Below are 14,882 nucleotides of genomic sequence, written 5' to 3' on the forward strand. Positions count from 1 at the left end.
GAGAACATCTAAGAAAATTCCAGAAAAAGTAGTCAAGTGGGACTATGCATTAGGCTAATAGCTTTGATGTAAACCTGGAGAAAATAAGACATGAGTTAGGGATAGACAAACTGGTTCAGATTAAATTAAAAACTTTTGCCTCATTCAAGAATGACCATTTTATTGATGTTCTGAAAAAAATAAATAATTGCTTTGCCAAAATTGCAGTTGGGAATATTTTCACCCATCTGTTCTCATGAGGTCTCCAGCTCAGACTGACAAACTCAAGAAGCTTGGAGTGTTTGGATACATTTTGATTTGGGATTAAAAAATATAGAAACCTGAACTCCAAAACTTGTCTAAACTTGAACTCCAGAACTTCAGAAGTCTGCCCATCCTTAACATATACTGTATGCACAGAAGACAGTTAAAAGTCAGAGTAGATTTGCATTTATAGACTAACCAAAATAGATATATCAACATATACCAAATAAATAGATTTAATTCTAGTCTGACCACTGTGTGGCACTCCTAATGATCAAAATGGAAGTTCCTAGCATGGATTAGTCCCTAAGTGTCAGCTAGTGACTTCTCAAATAGCCTATCTATATTTTGAAATAATTATATACAAATAGTGAGCAAATACATAAAGAGAATGATTTTCTTTATATCTTACTTGAGTTCTTGTGAGCTTGTGGCCAGCATACTTCGAATGCTTTTGTCAGCCAAGGGGCACCCAGATAAACTGTAAGACATGGCAGGATATCCAAGTAAGTCAACACACCTATAAAACTAGCTCTCCCAAACAAACACAACATAAAGATTAAAAAATAAAAATAAAAATTGTAATGCAGAAAAGCGATGGGGCAAGTGCTGTAATATTGAATTTTGTAATATAGTTAACCCTCTGAATATATTTATAAATAAACTTTACTTCCAATACTACATACTATTAAAGTCCTTTTTTTGGTTTTATAGAATAGTAAAGTGTAACAAAAATATTTGTGGTCCTGGGTTAACTAGTTAAAAGTTTTAAAATACTTTGGAAATTTTAGTAATCTATTTAAAAATAAAAGACGTTTATACAACACACAAATTAGCATGCTTTAAGGTCAACATATATTACTCAAAGGGTTAACACATAGTTCAACGTTTTACTTTGACAGCATTGTTGAGGTAAGCTGAAAACAATAAATTGAAAAGACAGAATCCACCATGAAAAAAATGAAGTCACACCTTCTATGTGAGGCGTAATTACCAGTCACATGACCACTCCCATCACACCCTGGTGTTGGACATCTGCCACCAAACAAAAACAAAAACAGCCAAAATAGTAAGTATGTTTAAAAAAAAAAAACTTTTAAAAGTTTCATTGTTTCCAGTTTAGCTGCAATGACTGCAAGGGGATTTAAGCATCCTATCGAAAAGCTGCAAAATGAACAGGATTAAATGAAAATGGCGTCTCAATACAATATAGCATCATTAAGAACAAGCAAATACACATTAGCTTATCACTTTACTTAACTGGCAGTTTGAAACATTTATATGCTGCAAATGTTGCATGCTCATACTGCAAGGCGTATATGTACTCGTTTGTTTAAAAAAAGACAAAGAGAGAAGAGGTTAAAAGGAGAAAAAAATAATTTCACCTCACATTATGCTTACGTTATTAAATCCTTTTTGCTCTCTTTGCACTGAGGGTATTTGGGTTTGGGGCTTGGGATTGTAACTTCACCAGGGTACCTTCGTTCTTCAAGAGCCTCTTGGAAAGGATCCAAGTCTTCTGGCTGCATGCAAACACAGAGATATTAGTCCCACTTAGGTGAGGCCACAATATACATAGACACAACACAATGTAGAGCTATCCAACATAGCACCTCCATTATGTCCATTCAGTCAGAAAAATACTGACATTATTTTACATTTTTTCTCACCTACTAAGCCTTTATATAGTGCATTTACATTTCAATACACACTTCTAAACACATGAAAGAGAATCACATTGTTTTCAAAATTAAGGAAGAAAGGAAAAAAAACAGATATTTTCTGTTGGTCACAGTTATTCTCATTCCAAAGAATCAGTCATTTTTCCCAGTCACCATACTGTACAAAACACAGCCAAGGAAAAAAATCCAAACCCTAAATATAATATTTTATACATCAAAGTGCCAACTTAAAAATAATATTTTAAAAGTGTTAGGTCCCTTAACAATGAATCAGGAACAATGATTATGGCCATTGCTATACACACATATAGTATCATAATCTGGGGCAAGCCTCAATGGATCTGCCTGGCAAAATATCATTTTGTAATTTATAATTAACTTTACTGATGCATTCAGCCTTCTGAAATTTGAAAGCAGAGGTGAAGGAAAAGTGACTGAATGCAGAATTTCCTGTAGATGGTGCTGTAAGCACCAGAGTTAAAATATCATTCTGTTTCTTTCAGTAAGGATGCTATACAAGTCTGCATTACCTCCCTTTTCTTAGATAATGAGGGATATTTTGGACCCAGTGAAATCAATAGTAAAACTCATTGGCTTTAGTGGAGGCAGGACAGTACTCAGTGAGGAAAAAACCAAATGCTATTATCTTGCATGTTTCAAAACTATTAAAAATGGTGACATAGTAAGCTATAATTAAAATAAATTGAAGAGACATCCTGCTACACACTACTGTGGAAATTATTAATCTTGTAACATAGATCTGGAGAGAGAAAAAATTACTACTACAAAAATCTGAAATTGTAAAATCCTGGTTAGATTAGAGTGGGTTAAATCCTGCACAGAGTATGATGAGCATGAGTTGAAACCTGATGAATGCAAGAAGTAGCATCACAAATAAAACTGCTGCATTAGCAAATGTCAGGAGCACCCTTTCAGAGCACTAATGGAAAATACATGCCATGCTACAATGTACAGTGTAAAACAGATAGAGAGTCACTAAGGACCAAATTCCCTTCATATATCCCTTTCTGTTTACAGAATAGAGCAACGTGAATTTGAAAGGAACAATGACATCCACAAGCCCTTCATTATACTTTAGAAATAAAATATTTTACTAATAAGGTGTAAAGTCCATTGAACAGTAATAGAAATCATGAATGCACGGATAATTCAGGAACAGGCCTTCTAACAAGCAAAATCCTGGTTAGGTCAAATAGATGAAAATTCATCCTGTATTCCACAGTTGCTTCTAATATGGATTTCTGTGTAAAGCATACTTTACATGTTTAGTATTTCATTTTAAAATTTCAATATGAAGAGTACATCTTGTCCTGAAAGCTGGTTAAACCTTGATTCCAGTATTGTAAAAAGTTATGCCAACTTACTCAGCTAGGATAAGATCATTTGGAAAATGTTAGAATGTTTTCACAGAAGAAAATACATTTAAACAAGACAATGCTGTTAGGAAACATGATTCACATTCATGGTTCAAATGTTGTTTGAAGGGAGTTAATCATGGATCAGATGTGTGCAAATATGATATATTTTTAAAAATTCACCAGCAGAAAGTATTTTTTGTAGGTAACCATCTATTTTTGTTCATCATGTATTTTCCTACCAAATTTTTAGAAAACTAACGTATTAAAACAATCAGATTTAATGAGACCCCATAGATGAAAAAGACATACATTAATCTCTTTGGAATCATCTTCATCTATTCTACTGGGCTTCATCTTAGTGTAGTCCACTGGTAAGTCCCAGCAGTCGCTCTCATTCAGTTGGTAACACCGATTATTCATCACAGCTTGTCGTTGTGGCGACATTGGCTCCAGCGGTGTCAAAATGGTACAGCAACCATCTCGCTGCCTCTGTTTGTTCATGCTTAGATCCAAGGTTCCATTTTCATCGACTTCCATATCAGGATTCTGTCAAAATAAGAAAAATATTGTTAATTCAGTTTCCCACTATCACACTGTTACCTCTCTGTGTTTTTAATCTGATTGCTTAGCAGAATGATAAAAAGCTTTACCATGCCTGTATAGATTGTAAGTATTGAGCCCCCACCCACACATAGCATGATTCTGTTACACAACATTAATGCTGGTAAAGTAGATTCACTCATATTTTCCTGAAGGGTTCATTTGAAATTTGGAAAAAAAATTAAAGGGGAGACATCCTACTACTCACTACCACCTCCTTGAAAACAGGTGTAAAATTTGTAAATGAAAGGCTAAATCTCTGAAGGTATTTTCTGGTTGCTGCCCTTATGTCTCTGATTTACTTCTTGACAGGTTAGTCTCTCTGAGTTAACATCTGCATGATTCTGGCTACTTCCAATCCTAACACCTGCTTAGGTGACTAGGGCAATAAAAACCAGGTAGAATGTAGTATCTAACTGCAAGAAAGAAAGAAAGAAAGCAAGAAAAAAGAAAGCAAGAAAATGCTTTGTTCTTTTGATACTAATAGTTAAAGATTTAGAAAGAGAGCTTTTGATTATTAAGTAAAATCTATTTGCACCATGTTTTCCATTGTCATATGAGGAGAAAACTATTAAGAGCTCTCAGATCCTTCATCACAGATGTTAAGGTTTAATATGTCTTAACTTTCCAAAGTCTATCTTTATAATCAGCTGGCTTGGGCAAAGAAGCTGGTTCTGACATTCCCTGCAGTGACTGAGGAACTGTGAAATACAGAGTGGGTAGGGGATTTTTTTTCCCTTTTGGAAACAGACCAAGAATTATTTATTTCAAATCTTGTTTCTTTTTTTCCGTTTTCTCTTTCTACGGGAAGGATAGGACATACATTAAAAACACAAAATGCTCACAACAATCCTTCATTTTTCAAGGGTGAAACTCTTCACCAGAAATTTGATTTCAGAACTGGTGTGAATGCTGCTGCCTCCTTAGATGTCTAGCAGCTCTCTTTCCTCTTGAGGTAATAACAGAGCTGCAGGAAGACACACTGACTCAAAATTGTTTGCTTTGGGCTATTTCCTTGATAGATACTTTTTATTCTAACCTATACTTGATTATTGCCTTCATATTAATATATGTTTGATAATATATTTATCTTTCCCCATTTAGCATATATATTTTAGTGTGTCTGGAGAGGGTAACATCTCCTTATGCCACACAATATTTACAATGCTATTGCTCTGGATGTTCCCATTCCTGTTGGTATTGCACACGACTGCATTTACTTGCATTCCACAAAGACATTTCCCCTCATCTACAGAAATACATCAATTAATTAAAAAAGGAAGCATTTGAAAACAGAGTTACTAATCTGTCTGGATTCATAAAAATTAAGATTATCTTTAATTGCTATCACTAATTGCTAAGGTTGTTAACTTGTTATGTATAATCAAAAATCTTTACACAATAGGAGAAAGAAAACCTTTGTTTGTCTGGAGAAGGGCAGAACATGTCTGCCAGCTCAAAAGCTCTTCTATAAGCACAATAAAACTGTATCCCCTGCACTGCATCTGTCTACTTAGCCATCTAGTGGCCTCCTATAGGTACCACTTTATTGGTTGCTGGTGCATTTTAAATAGTCATTTCCCCTCAGCTGTCAGAATCAGATGTTTGTAGCAAAATAAAATTGTTCTTACGGTGTTTCAAAAAACAGATTAATTTTAATAATGCTAGGTTTCCTATACATAAAGGTAAACTTCAAAATTACTTTACTTCATTGGTTTCTGTTCGCATTTAACAAGAGATTGAGAGTTTAGTAAAATAAAGACCATTGGTGACACTTCATTATTACTGTTATGCAACTTTGAAGTTATGTGTAGTGGTAGATTTTATTGTTTGTTTTAATGGATTATGCAGTGATTTTACAGCTATTATATACTTTGGATAGGTGAGACATTTTTATGTACAAGTAGCATAGATTTCTTTGTATTAGATCCTAAAACCTTAGGGCTCATGTTTGATTTATTTATTAAATTACATTATTAAACTGTAATCCTTTCTTACAATTTATGAATCAAATGGTGTTTAGTAAAAAAAAATTCTATAGTGCAATTAATACCACTTAAGCAACCCAAATAGCTTTTATACTTACTATAGACTCTCTCAGTAAGAGAAGGATTAAAAGACAGCACAACACATTTTATCAGCACCATTTTAACTGTATACACTGATCTGTATTTCAAGAGCTACTGATGAGTAATTTGCATCTTTATCTTTTATTTTCCTGCCTTAGCAGAGCTTCCAGATTTTTCAGTTGTTTTGAGAAAAAGATTAAGCAAGTATTAAAGCTATTCTTCAATCTATCAGGGGCTCAAAACTAGTGAAGTAAAGAAGCAGCTTCATCAATAAACATAATTGCTCATTTTTACCCTGGCACAGAGATCCTGAGGTTTAGTGGAGAGGTTCTGAGGCATCTCCCTGCAGCGAGTGGAGAGATTCAAAATAGCAGTGGCAGCCATGTGTGCTGCCTCCATGTCATGGGTATAGTCAAAGCTGCTCTTGCTGCAGGTACTGCTGGCACTGCTGCCTCCACCACAACTCATATTGCTGCTGCTGCTAGGGGCATAACTGCTTGTTGTGCTGCTGGTTGGGCTTGAATTCTTACAATAACGTTTAGCTGTGGGAAGAAATATGACAAGGATGACTCAAAAGTACCAGCATATCACATAAGTGAAAAGAAAAACAGTGTGCTGGGGGTGAAGTTTATTATGAGCAACAGTGGTAGTTTAAAAAAAAAAGGAAATAAAAATGATGGATGCATTTCATGATTTTTGTGCAACTTTTACATGCCAAAAATGTGTGCGTGTATTAAACATCCAATTCAAAACAATGAAAGATGTGTTTAATGTGACCATGTAGTGTACTGAAAAGCAGGCCAGATTTAGCAAACAAGCACTGTGCATGAATTAAGGGCACAGGGAAATACTGCTTTTACTCCAGGGGAAGAGTTGCTTACATATTCATATGGTAGCTGCAAGCTCTTTGGGTCATTCCTTCTTTTGTAATGAATTCTAGTGCATTACTAGTGTTCTGCTAATTTGCAGAAAATCCAGATTCATAAGAGATCTTACTCCCTGGACCTAGTGAGGATCCCACTCCCTGGACCTAGTGAGGATCAAGCTCATAGTAATAATATGCTTGATCTTTGGGCCAAAGTGCTAACCATATGTCTTGGGTAATCAGAGTAGTCTTTCTTTCAAAATCACGAACAAATGCCATGCCATTGGTCAATAGCAGGGAGAGGAAGTGGGGGAAAATCAGAAAAGAGAGTGGTTGCAGAATGAAGGGGTGAGTGTTGGCTGAAGTTGGAGGTGGGAGCTTCATAAACAATAAAAAAAATTAATATGAATAGAAAAGGACATTAAACTGCTTGATTTTCAGAGGTCCTCAGAGCCCATAGCCCTCATTAAAAACAACACAATCTGGGGATGCTGAGCACTTCTCATAATCAGGCTATAGGCATGCATTTAACTACATGTTCACTGACACATACTATAAATCACAACGGCTGTTCATGACAGAATCAGTGAAACACATTGGGCACTTTCTCCTGCACAATACAATTCATTTTTTTAAACACTTCACCAGGGTTTCATTTTTTAGTGAATACTAAAATTTTCTACCTAGAGAAAATGAAATACATGCTCCTCCCCTGCCTCCCCCCAGATTCCTTCAACAACTTATCCAAAGAAGTTGCTCAAAAAAAGTGTATTCATTAACAGTTGATAAAAAAGTGCCTGTTGTTTTAATAAGACTGGGCATAGCTATGTTTTCATATAACACAAATCAGAATGTCAAGAGATACATACATGTTATGGTGATTTTTTCCCCTTAAGGTGTATTTCTGAATACTGCAGAGATCATACTGCATAATAATGTATAAGTGCAAGACGTTGTTCTATTAAATATACAAGTATATGTTGGTTAGAGTTCTGTATAAAAGGTCAGCACACTAGTTGGAGCTCTTCCCCAGTAGTTTCAATTGGAATGCCAGTCTCTTCAGGTGTGTCTGTTTAAGCTGACATATATGTAGTAATCTGTTCCCTTCAGCCTCTTTATAGATTAGGTTTTGCTTTAAAAAGCATATATGCCTCAACTGGAGTCCAGGAGTAGACTTTGTCATACAGTGCTTACTCTGTCCTTTTCATTATCATTTTTTTTGGACAGCGCAATGAAGTCAATGTTTACAGTATGTGAAAAAATGCTTAATTTATAGCAGATGAAGGAGTTTTCTCAGGAAACCCACATAATGCACAAGGTGTGATTTTTTTTAATGAAGTGAATGTTAAGCATTCATGAAGTTTCTTTGGTTTTTCACCCTTTAGATCACTGTTGTTCTCTGAGTGTTCATGGAGAATGTGCGTGACTTATTTTTCAAGAGTTTCATTATTAAAATGGTAGTTGTTGGTGGTCATTAAAAATTCAGCATTTGTCCATTGATACCTTGTTATGATATTCAAGACACTCAATTATTTTCCAATATATAAGATAGACAGGATTTTGGTTACAATTAAGACAGTAGTGCTGTATTTTTAACAGCAACTACTTTACACACAAGTTGCCAAATGGGGGCTGTTTCAAATGAACAAATAACATAATTACTTTTCTACCCCTTGCAGAAAACTAAAGACATATTACAAATGTTATAGTAGATTAAAATTGAATAAATATAAGACAGACAATAAATGGTGTTATATATACGTGCATGTAGAGTGAGAGAAAGAGAGAGAGAACTCTACACAGGTCTAACTGATAGAAACTCCTCCAGACTCTGATACAGACTCCCTCTGTGGCCTGGTCAAATCTCATGATTTTTCTGCTTTATTTTTCCCATCAATAGAGAAGAAATCATAATACATATGCTTAGCTGTGTTGTGAAGAGTAATTTGTAAATAAATAAATTGAAGGTCAATACATTTCTAAGTATCATTATTAGCTTCTGTTTTACCAATATCATAAAAAACAGCTTTCTTGCCTGAAAACTGTCAGGTATGGTTCCAGTCATTTTATCTTGATTTTCACTGTACAGGTTTTAAACACTTGACACAATCTGAGTTATCTATCTCACATTAGACTTGAACAAAGAAATGTGGAAACCTGACTGTAGTGAATTCCAGAAATCCCTATGTAGCAAACGGGAGTGGAAGTGACATATAGTATAATACACAGGAAAGCCTAAACTGAAATTCTGTGTGCATGTCACTGTGTTTGAGAGCTCTGTAGTCTCCTGGTGGCTATGGTCAGCAGTGAACCAGAATAAAGAGAGCAGCCCCTCCCATCAAGAGATAGCCATAATAGTTCTCAGATTGCTTGTCCAACTACTTCATTTCCAAGAGGGTCTTGGGCTCTTATTTCTCTGTAAATGAATGCCATGGGGCATAATGGCTGTCAGCTTCTGTTTTTCAGTTATTTTGCATGTTTCTCTAAACTGGGGAGCACTAGGAGCCCTGTCCAGTGTCAGGTATGGAGCCCTCTCCAAACAGATAGAATGGAAAACAATTAAATCCAGCCCAATATCCTAAGGTCTAGAAGTTTCTGTCTAGTGGTTAAGTTAATCATAGCTCCAACACTTTCTCCAACTCTCATGTTCCCTAAGTCTTTAGGATTTTTCAGTCCCAATGCAAAGAAGTGAGAGGACTAGGGAACAGAGAGGACTGCTTGACTACCTGAGGAGCTTGGGAACAAATTTGAAGAAGCGCCCCAACATCACCTGAATGGCTTTTCTATTGAAAAATTCTGCTGTCTCCCTTGAATACTGGGTCATGCTGCTGTCTCCCTTTAAGCCATATAAAATAATGCCATCATGTAGCTCCATACACAAAAAGCAAACAAGAAAACCCAATTCAGTATAAAGCAGTTCTCCTGTAGAATCTTCCTGGCTTTACAATGAACAACATAAGTTGTCTCTTCCTTAGACAGTTATTGTTAAAGTCTACTTGAAAAAGAAAAAAAAAAGGACAGTCCAGGGGGAGTTATCTATTCCCAGGTTACTCATCCTAGTGACTTTTTATATTAAACAAAGACTCAAAGGTTAAGTCATTTTTTCTGACCCTTGATACTATTTGTATTTCTGCATTCTGCAGAAATTTTGCAGATTTTGCATTCTGTCCAACAGAATTCACCTCCAACTACTTTTCAGTCTCCCACTGAATCCTAGGATGCCTCTAAGAGAGTACATTGTTCAGAAATAAATCAGTCTTATGTTATAGTAATCTATTCCCTGTACTAACCCAAAACAAAGACAACTTGGAGTTTAAGACAACTCCCCCAGTAATTAAGCTCTATACGTGGAAAACTATAACATGGTTATAATTTTCCATGTACAGAATCTAATCAGTGGAAGATGGTCTTAAATTTGTCCACCTCACATCTGTGGCAGGGCAAGCAGTGTTGGGGGGGTAAAAGGCCAGATATAGTCTGGCCCCTCTGCTGCCCATCCCCCATCATGCACCCCCCTACCACATGCCCTCCCGCTGCCTTCCCTGCCCCACTCCCTGTAGGTTCCTCCACCCCCAGTCTACCTCCCCTGGCTGTGTGCCCCCTCCCCTGCCAAACGAGCCATTCCAGCCCACGGCAGGCAGTGGTTCAACTCTGGCTTCAGTCCCATGCGTGGGGCCACAGCTAGAGCTGAACTGCCACCTGTCTCAGGCTGGTATTTGAATCCAAGACAAGGCTGTTTCCCCCCCATACTGACTAGAGAAAAAAACATTGTTTTCAAGTAAATACAGTACAAACCTCTCTGATGATTTCAATAGCAGATGGGTTGGAAGCCTATTTCCCTTTGTGTGTCTAAAGTTTTCTATCTGCATAACTGGCATTTTTGGCATGTATGCACAGGTGAAAATTCTAATTCCCCTGAAATGTAGACATGTAGGAATATGTTTATGGACTGGTGAGGCTCAGTGGACTATGCACTGAATGGGCACATATGCAACTATGTACACACATTGATTCTGGGCACATACCTACATCTAAGACCTGAAAATATAGCCAGCCAGAAACCCATCACTAGCAGGTGTTAGACCCCATGTTTTAATCCTAAAAGTGCAGGGGTTAGACCTCTTTTTGAAACTGGCTCCTTAGTCAGCAAAGAACTGGGACCACGTGTAGGATAATGAGCCAGAGGGTATGTGGCTCAGGGAGATGGTGGCTTGTTGGAAATGGAACAAATGGTCCTAGGTTTCAGCCTGGACCCTTGCATCTGATAGGGCATAAACTCTCCCCCTCTAGCACTTCTTTCCATTTATTTTATTCAATGTACCAGGCAGTGGCTTAGCCTCAAAAAGGGAGCTAGAGAGAGGACCTATGCTATGATCAATAGAGTACTGTGCTAGGAGGTCTGAGTAGATGAAAGTTCAAACCCCCTTTGAGGAAGATCAAGAACTGCTTGCTTCCTGGTAAGGGCCTTAAACACCCAGCTACTGGGGCTAAGACATTGGAAGGCCTATCTCGTCTTCCTCTCCTCAGTTTTCTGGGACTTATACTCAGGTACATATGCATGTAGCCAAATATTTACTTGACCAGTGCATAGCTGTATGTACATGCTCAGTCACTGTGTGCATGCTTTAGCATGAATGTCGCATGCCCCCGGCGGGGGGGAGGGGAGCATGGCAAGCTCCCGCAGGTGGCAACAGTATTGTTGGAAGCGGTGGGGGGGCGAGCACTGACTACTGGTTGGCGACCACCTGCAGACACTGCCGACAGCAGCAGCAATGGCCAGCGATGATCGCAGACTGCCTGCAGACACCACTGGCGGTGTCGGTGGTGCCTTTTTGCAAGGGGTGCATTGCCATGCTCTGGGGGTGCACGTGCACCTGTGTGCACCCCCTACACATTGCCAATGTGCTTTAGCATCCACAGCATAAAGCCAGGGACAAAAATGGCCAGATAGATTGCTAAAAGAAGATACAGAGGAAAATGTAGTTGCACAAAAAAAAATGGTGTTCTTCCTATAGTCAATATGGCTGTTTATGCATGAAAGTGCAGTGATAGTCATTAAAAAGATTACAAAGCATCTAGAAGTGCTTCTCTCCAGCTAAGGAGACATTTTCCTAAAATTGGAAAGAGACCATTGCTTTCCCTTTTACACCTGCAATAACTAAGGACACAGAGGTATAGTTTTAATATGGAGGATGAAATCTTGTCTACATTTAATGAAATGCATATCTTCAATTGGCATAGGCACCAACTTTTATTTTTGCCAGGGGAGGGGCTAAGATGATGGACACGTGGAAAGCTTTACACATTTCAGGTGACAGCACTATTTCTGAGGGGGGAGGGGGGCAGGGCCCTCGGGCCCCTATGTACTCAGGTCTTCTGCCAATTGGTTTTCTTTAGTGGCGTCAGAATATGACCTTGTACTTGTTTTTATAGCAGCAAGAACATACAATACCAGCAAGGCACGCACCACAAGTATGTAAGCCAAAATTAGGCTAGGCGATCTGTTATTCTGCTTTGGGGAAAGAAGAAGAATTTTACTGAATTGTAAGTAACCAATAGTGTTATGAAACAAGCTAGGATCAATGAAAGAAAAAAGAACAGTATTTCAAAGAAAAAAAATGTTTAATTCCCTGCAGCTCTGGCCACTGGGTATATGCAGGTAACTTCTGTTTTTATTAGTGGGTGCTGAGTTTTTATGTATGAAGTAAAATAGATCTCCCTAATCATTCAGACTTTATGTTTGAATTCAGAAAAATACTTAAGTATGTGCATAATTTTAAATCCATTCTTAAATCCTATTGATTCAATAGGAGTTACGCATACACTTGAATGAATTACTAACTTAACTTTACCAGGATACATGCTGACTGCTTACTTCAACACCAGAAAAGATTCTCCCTACATTTATACATACCCATAATCTGTCTAGTAGAATCTGGTATATTTTCTATCTGCAAGAGTAGATAAAGTATATGCCCAACAAGTAAAATGCCATTTTCAGTTCTAATGGTGCAAAGCCACTGATTTCAGGAACTACTCAGAATTAGCCCATTGTTTTTAATCATTTACAATCTCCTGATTTTTTCCCAGGTAGAAGTAGGATGCATAGAGGAAGGTTAAGATATAAAGACAGGTTTACGCATAAACAAACACAGTCACTGCCATGCTCTCCACTATTGTGGAACAACTTGCCTGTTGATCCTATCAGAGCTAAACTACCAAGAATGTAGGAAATGTGGGTGCAGAAGCTATAACAATGCTTTCATTCCCCGCTTCTGACTTTTCAAAGTCAGAGTCTGTTTAAATGCAACAGTAGAGATTATTCTACTAACCCATACTTATTTCTAATTTACTATACAAAGATTTGACACCTGTCTGAGAATTCATATGGTAGCCAATGAGTAATACCAAGTACTTTAACAAGAAAATAAATCATTTCATGTTTCAGAGAAAAGAAGATCCAGGGTACCATTTTAAAGATCACAAAGTGTATGTTATTCTGATAGATCCCGAATACCAAAATATAAGAGACTTTAAGTCCTTCATTCTTTTGCACCTGATAGATCCTGTTTCCTAACCCAATTCCTCTCCTCTGCCAGACATCATAACAACATTTCTCTTGTCAAGAGGGAAGATATCCCAACATTCTGGGTTGTTAATGCCACTTTCATCCAAGTCCTGATCATCAGACTCTCATGAGTTCTTCCACTGAACCCATTGGCATTCTCATGTCGGTAAAGACAAGCAGGCACCCTTAATTAACTGAGTAGCAGTGGCTATTGAAGAACAATGAGGTCCATCTTTCCTTCTTCCTCATCTCCAGAGAACAAGTATGTTATCTTTATATGAGTTGCTTGAACTACTATATGACAGTTAGATTCTTAATGGAACCCAGGAGGCCTGGTCTTCCAGATTGCAGCAAAATACATTGCTAATGTACCACATGGGCTGCTCTTTTATTTAGATTTTATTCTGGGCTCAATATATCCCAGGGGCTTAATAGCTACAAAGGTTCTCTGGCCATTGCAACAATCCTGAAGCAAACACCACATACCAAGACCTTTAAAGTAATTTAAACATAACAGCGTTCCCCTTAATACTATATGAACATGAAATATATGTCTTATTTGTATGATGTTTACATATACAACAACATTATTAACCACAAACTTGTCTCTCATGTATAAGAGTGTGCACCTCCTACCATCATATCCTTTGGGGGATATATCCCTGGATTGCACCTTGGGAGCTATGGCTCTCTTGCCATAGGCATGGTTGTCATAACTGTTATATTCAAACGTAGTCTTAGAGTATTTCTCTAGTTCCTTGGCCAAGTTGGAGCGGGGTGTGGTGGTGGGGACATTGTTTCTGTAGCCATACTGAGGGATCTCCAATTGCTTAACAAAGCACATGGGCCTAGAAATTAAAGATATGTAGAGTTTATTAGATGCAGTTCAGTTTATTGTGTCTGTGCATATTTAATAATTCATCTTAGAAAATCTTAGTTATTGATTGCACTTGAGACAGTAATATTTTGTTGTATGTATTGGTTTGGTTGTTTTCAGCAGACAGACAATATATATGATCTTGAACAAAGCATAGAATAAGTAAAATTAATTATAATATTACTAAACTATTCTGTGGCTAAAAGTAATATAATTGGTGAAATATTCCATTTGAAAATATTTAAGGATTTTCCTCCTTTTCTGAAATTACTTTACATAGTAATGTTTTCTTTCTGGGAAGGTAGACTAGAGAGGGAGAAGCAGACTGGTAAACATTTTGGACGTATTCCTTTGTCAGAAGTAACATCGCACTAAGGGCGCCAATCAATTGGTAGACTTTCCTCAATGGTTTGTCCTGTCATAAAAGCAAGTAGTGTTCCATCCCTTCAATATACAGATCTATGCTGATCTTGAGAGATTTGCAAGAGACTTTCTGAACTTCTGCTTCATCAGCTTCTGCTGACCCCTATATGCATGACTGTAGCAGACGCTGGAGTCCTGGTGAGGCTGCTCCAGCCATAGTCCTACTGAAGAATTTC

The 14,882-nt window shown here is 37.4% G+C and overlaps 1 protein-coding gene across 3 annotated transcripts in view; it reads right to left on the reverse strand.

Annotated features, from left to right (window-relative positions):
- The window catches only part of MYT1L (myelin transcription factor 1 like), a 171,694-nt gene that overhangs the window by 73,390 nt on the left and 83,422 nt on the right, over positions 1-14,882 (reverse strand). For all 3 annotated transcript variants that reach the window (XM_025203388.1, XM_025203387.1, XM_025203389.1), the window contains exons 9-13: positions 14,043-14,254; positions 6,268-6,515; positions 3,614-3,850; positions 1,645-1,766; positions 656-724 (exon numbers count right to left, since the gene is read on the reverse strand). In XM_025203388.1, coding sequence (XP_025059173.1) covers positions 656-724; positions 1,645-1,766; positions 3,614-3,850; positions 6,268-6,515; positions 14,043-14,254 — 888 coding nt within the window. The remainder of the gene's footprint in view (positions 1-655; positions 725-1,644; positions 1,767-3,613; positions 3,851-6,267; positions 6,516-14,042; positions 14,255-14,882) is intronic.

Source organism: Alligator sinensis, unplaced genomic scaffold, assembly GCF_000455745.1.
Source record: "Alligator sinensis unplaced genomic scaffold, ASM45574v1 scaffold832_1, whole genome shotgun sequence".
Lineage (NCBI taxonomy): Eukaryota > Metazoa > Chordata > Crocodylia > Alligatoridae > Alligator > Alligator sinensis.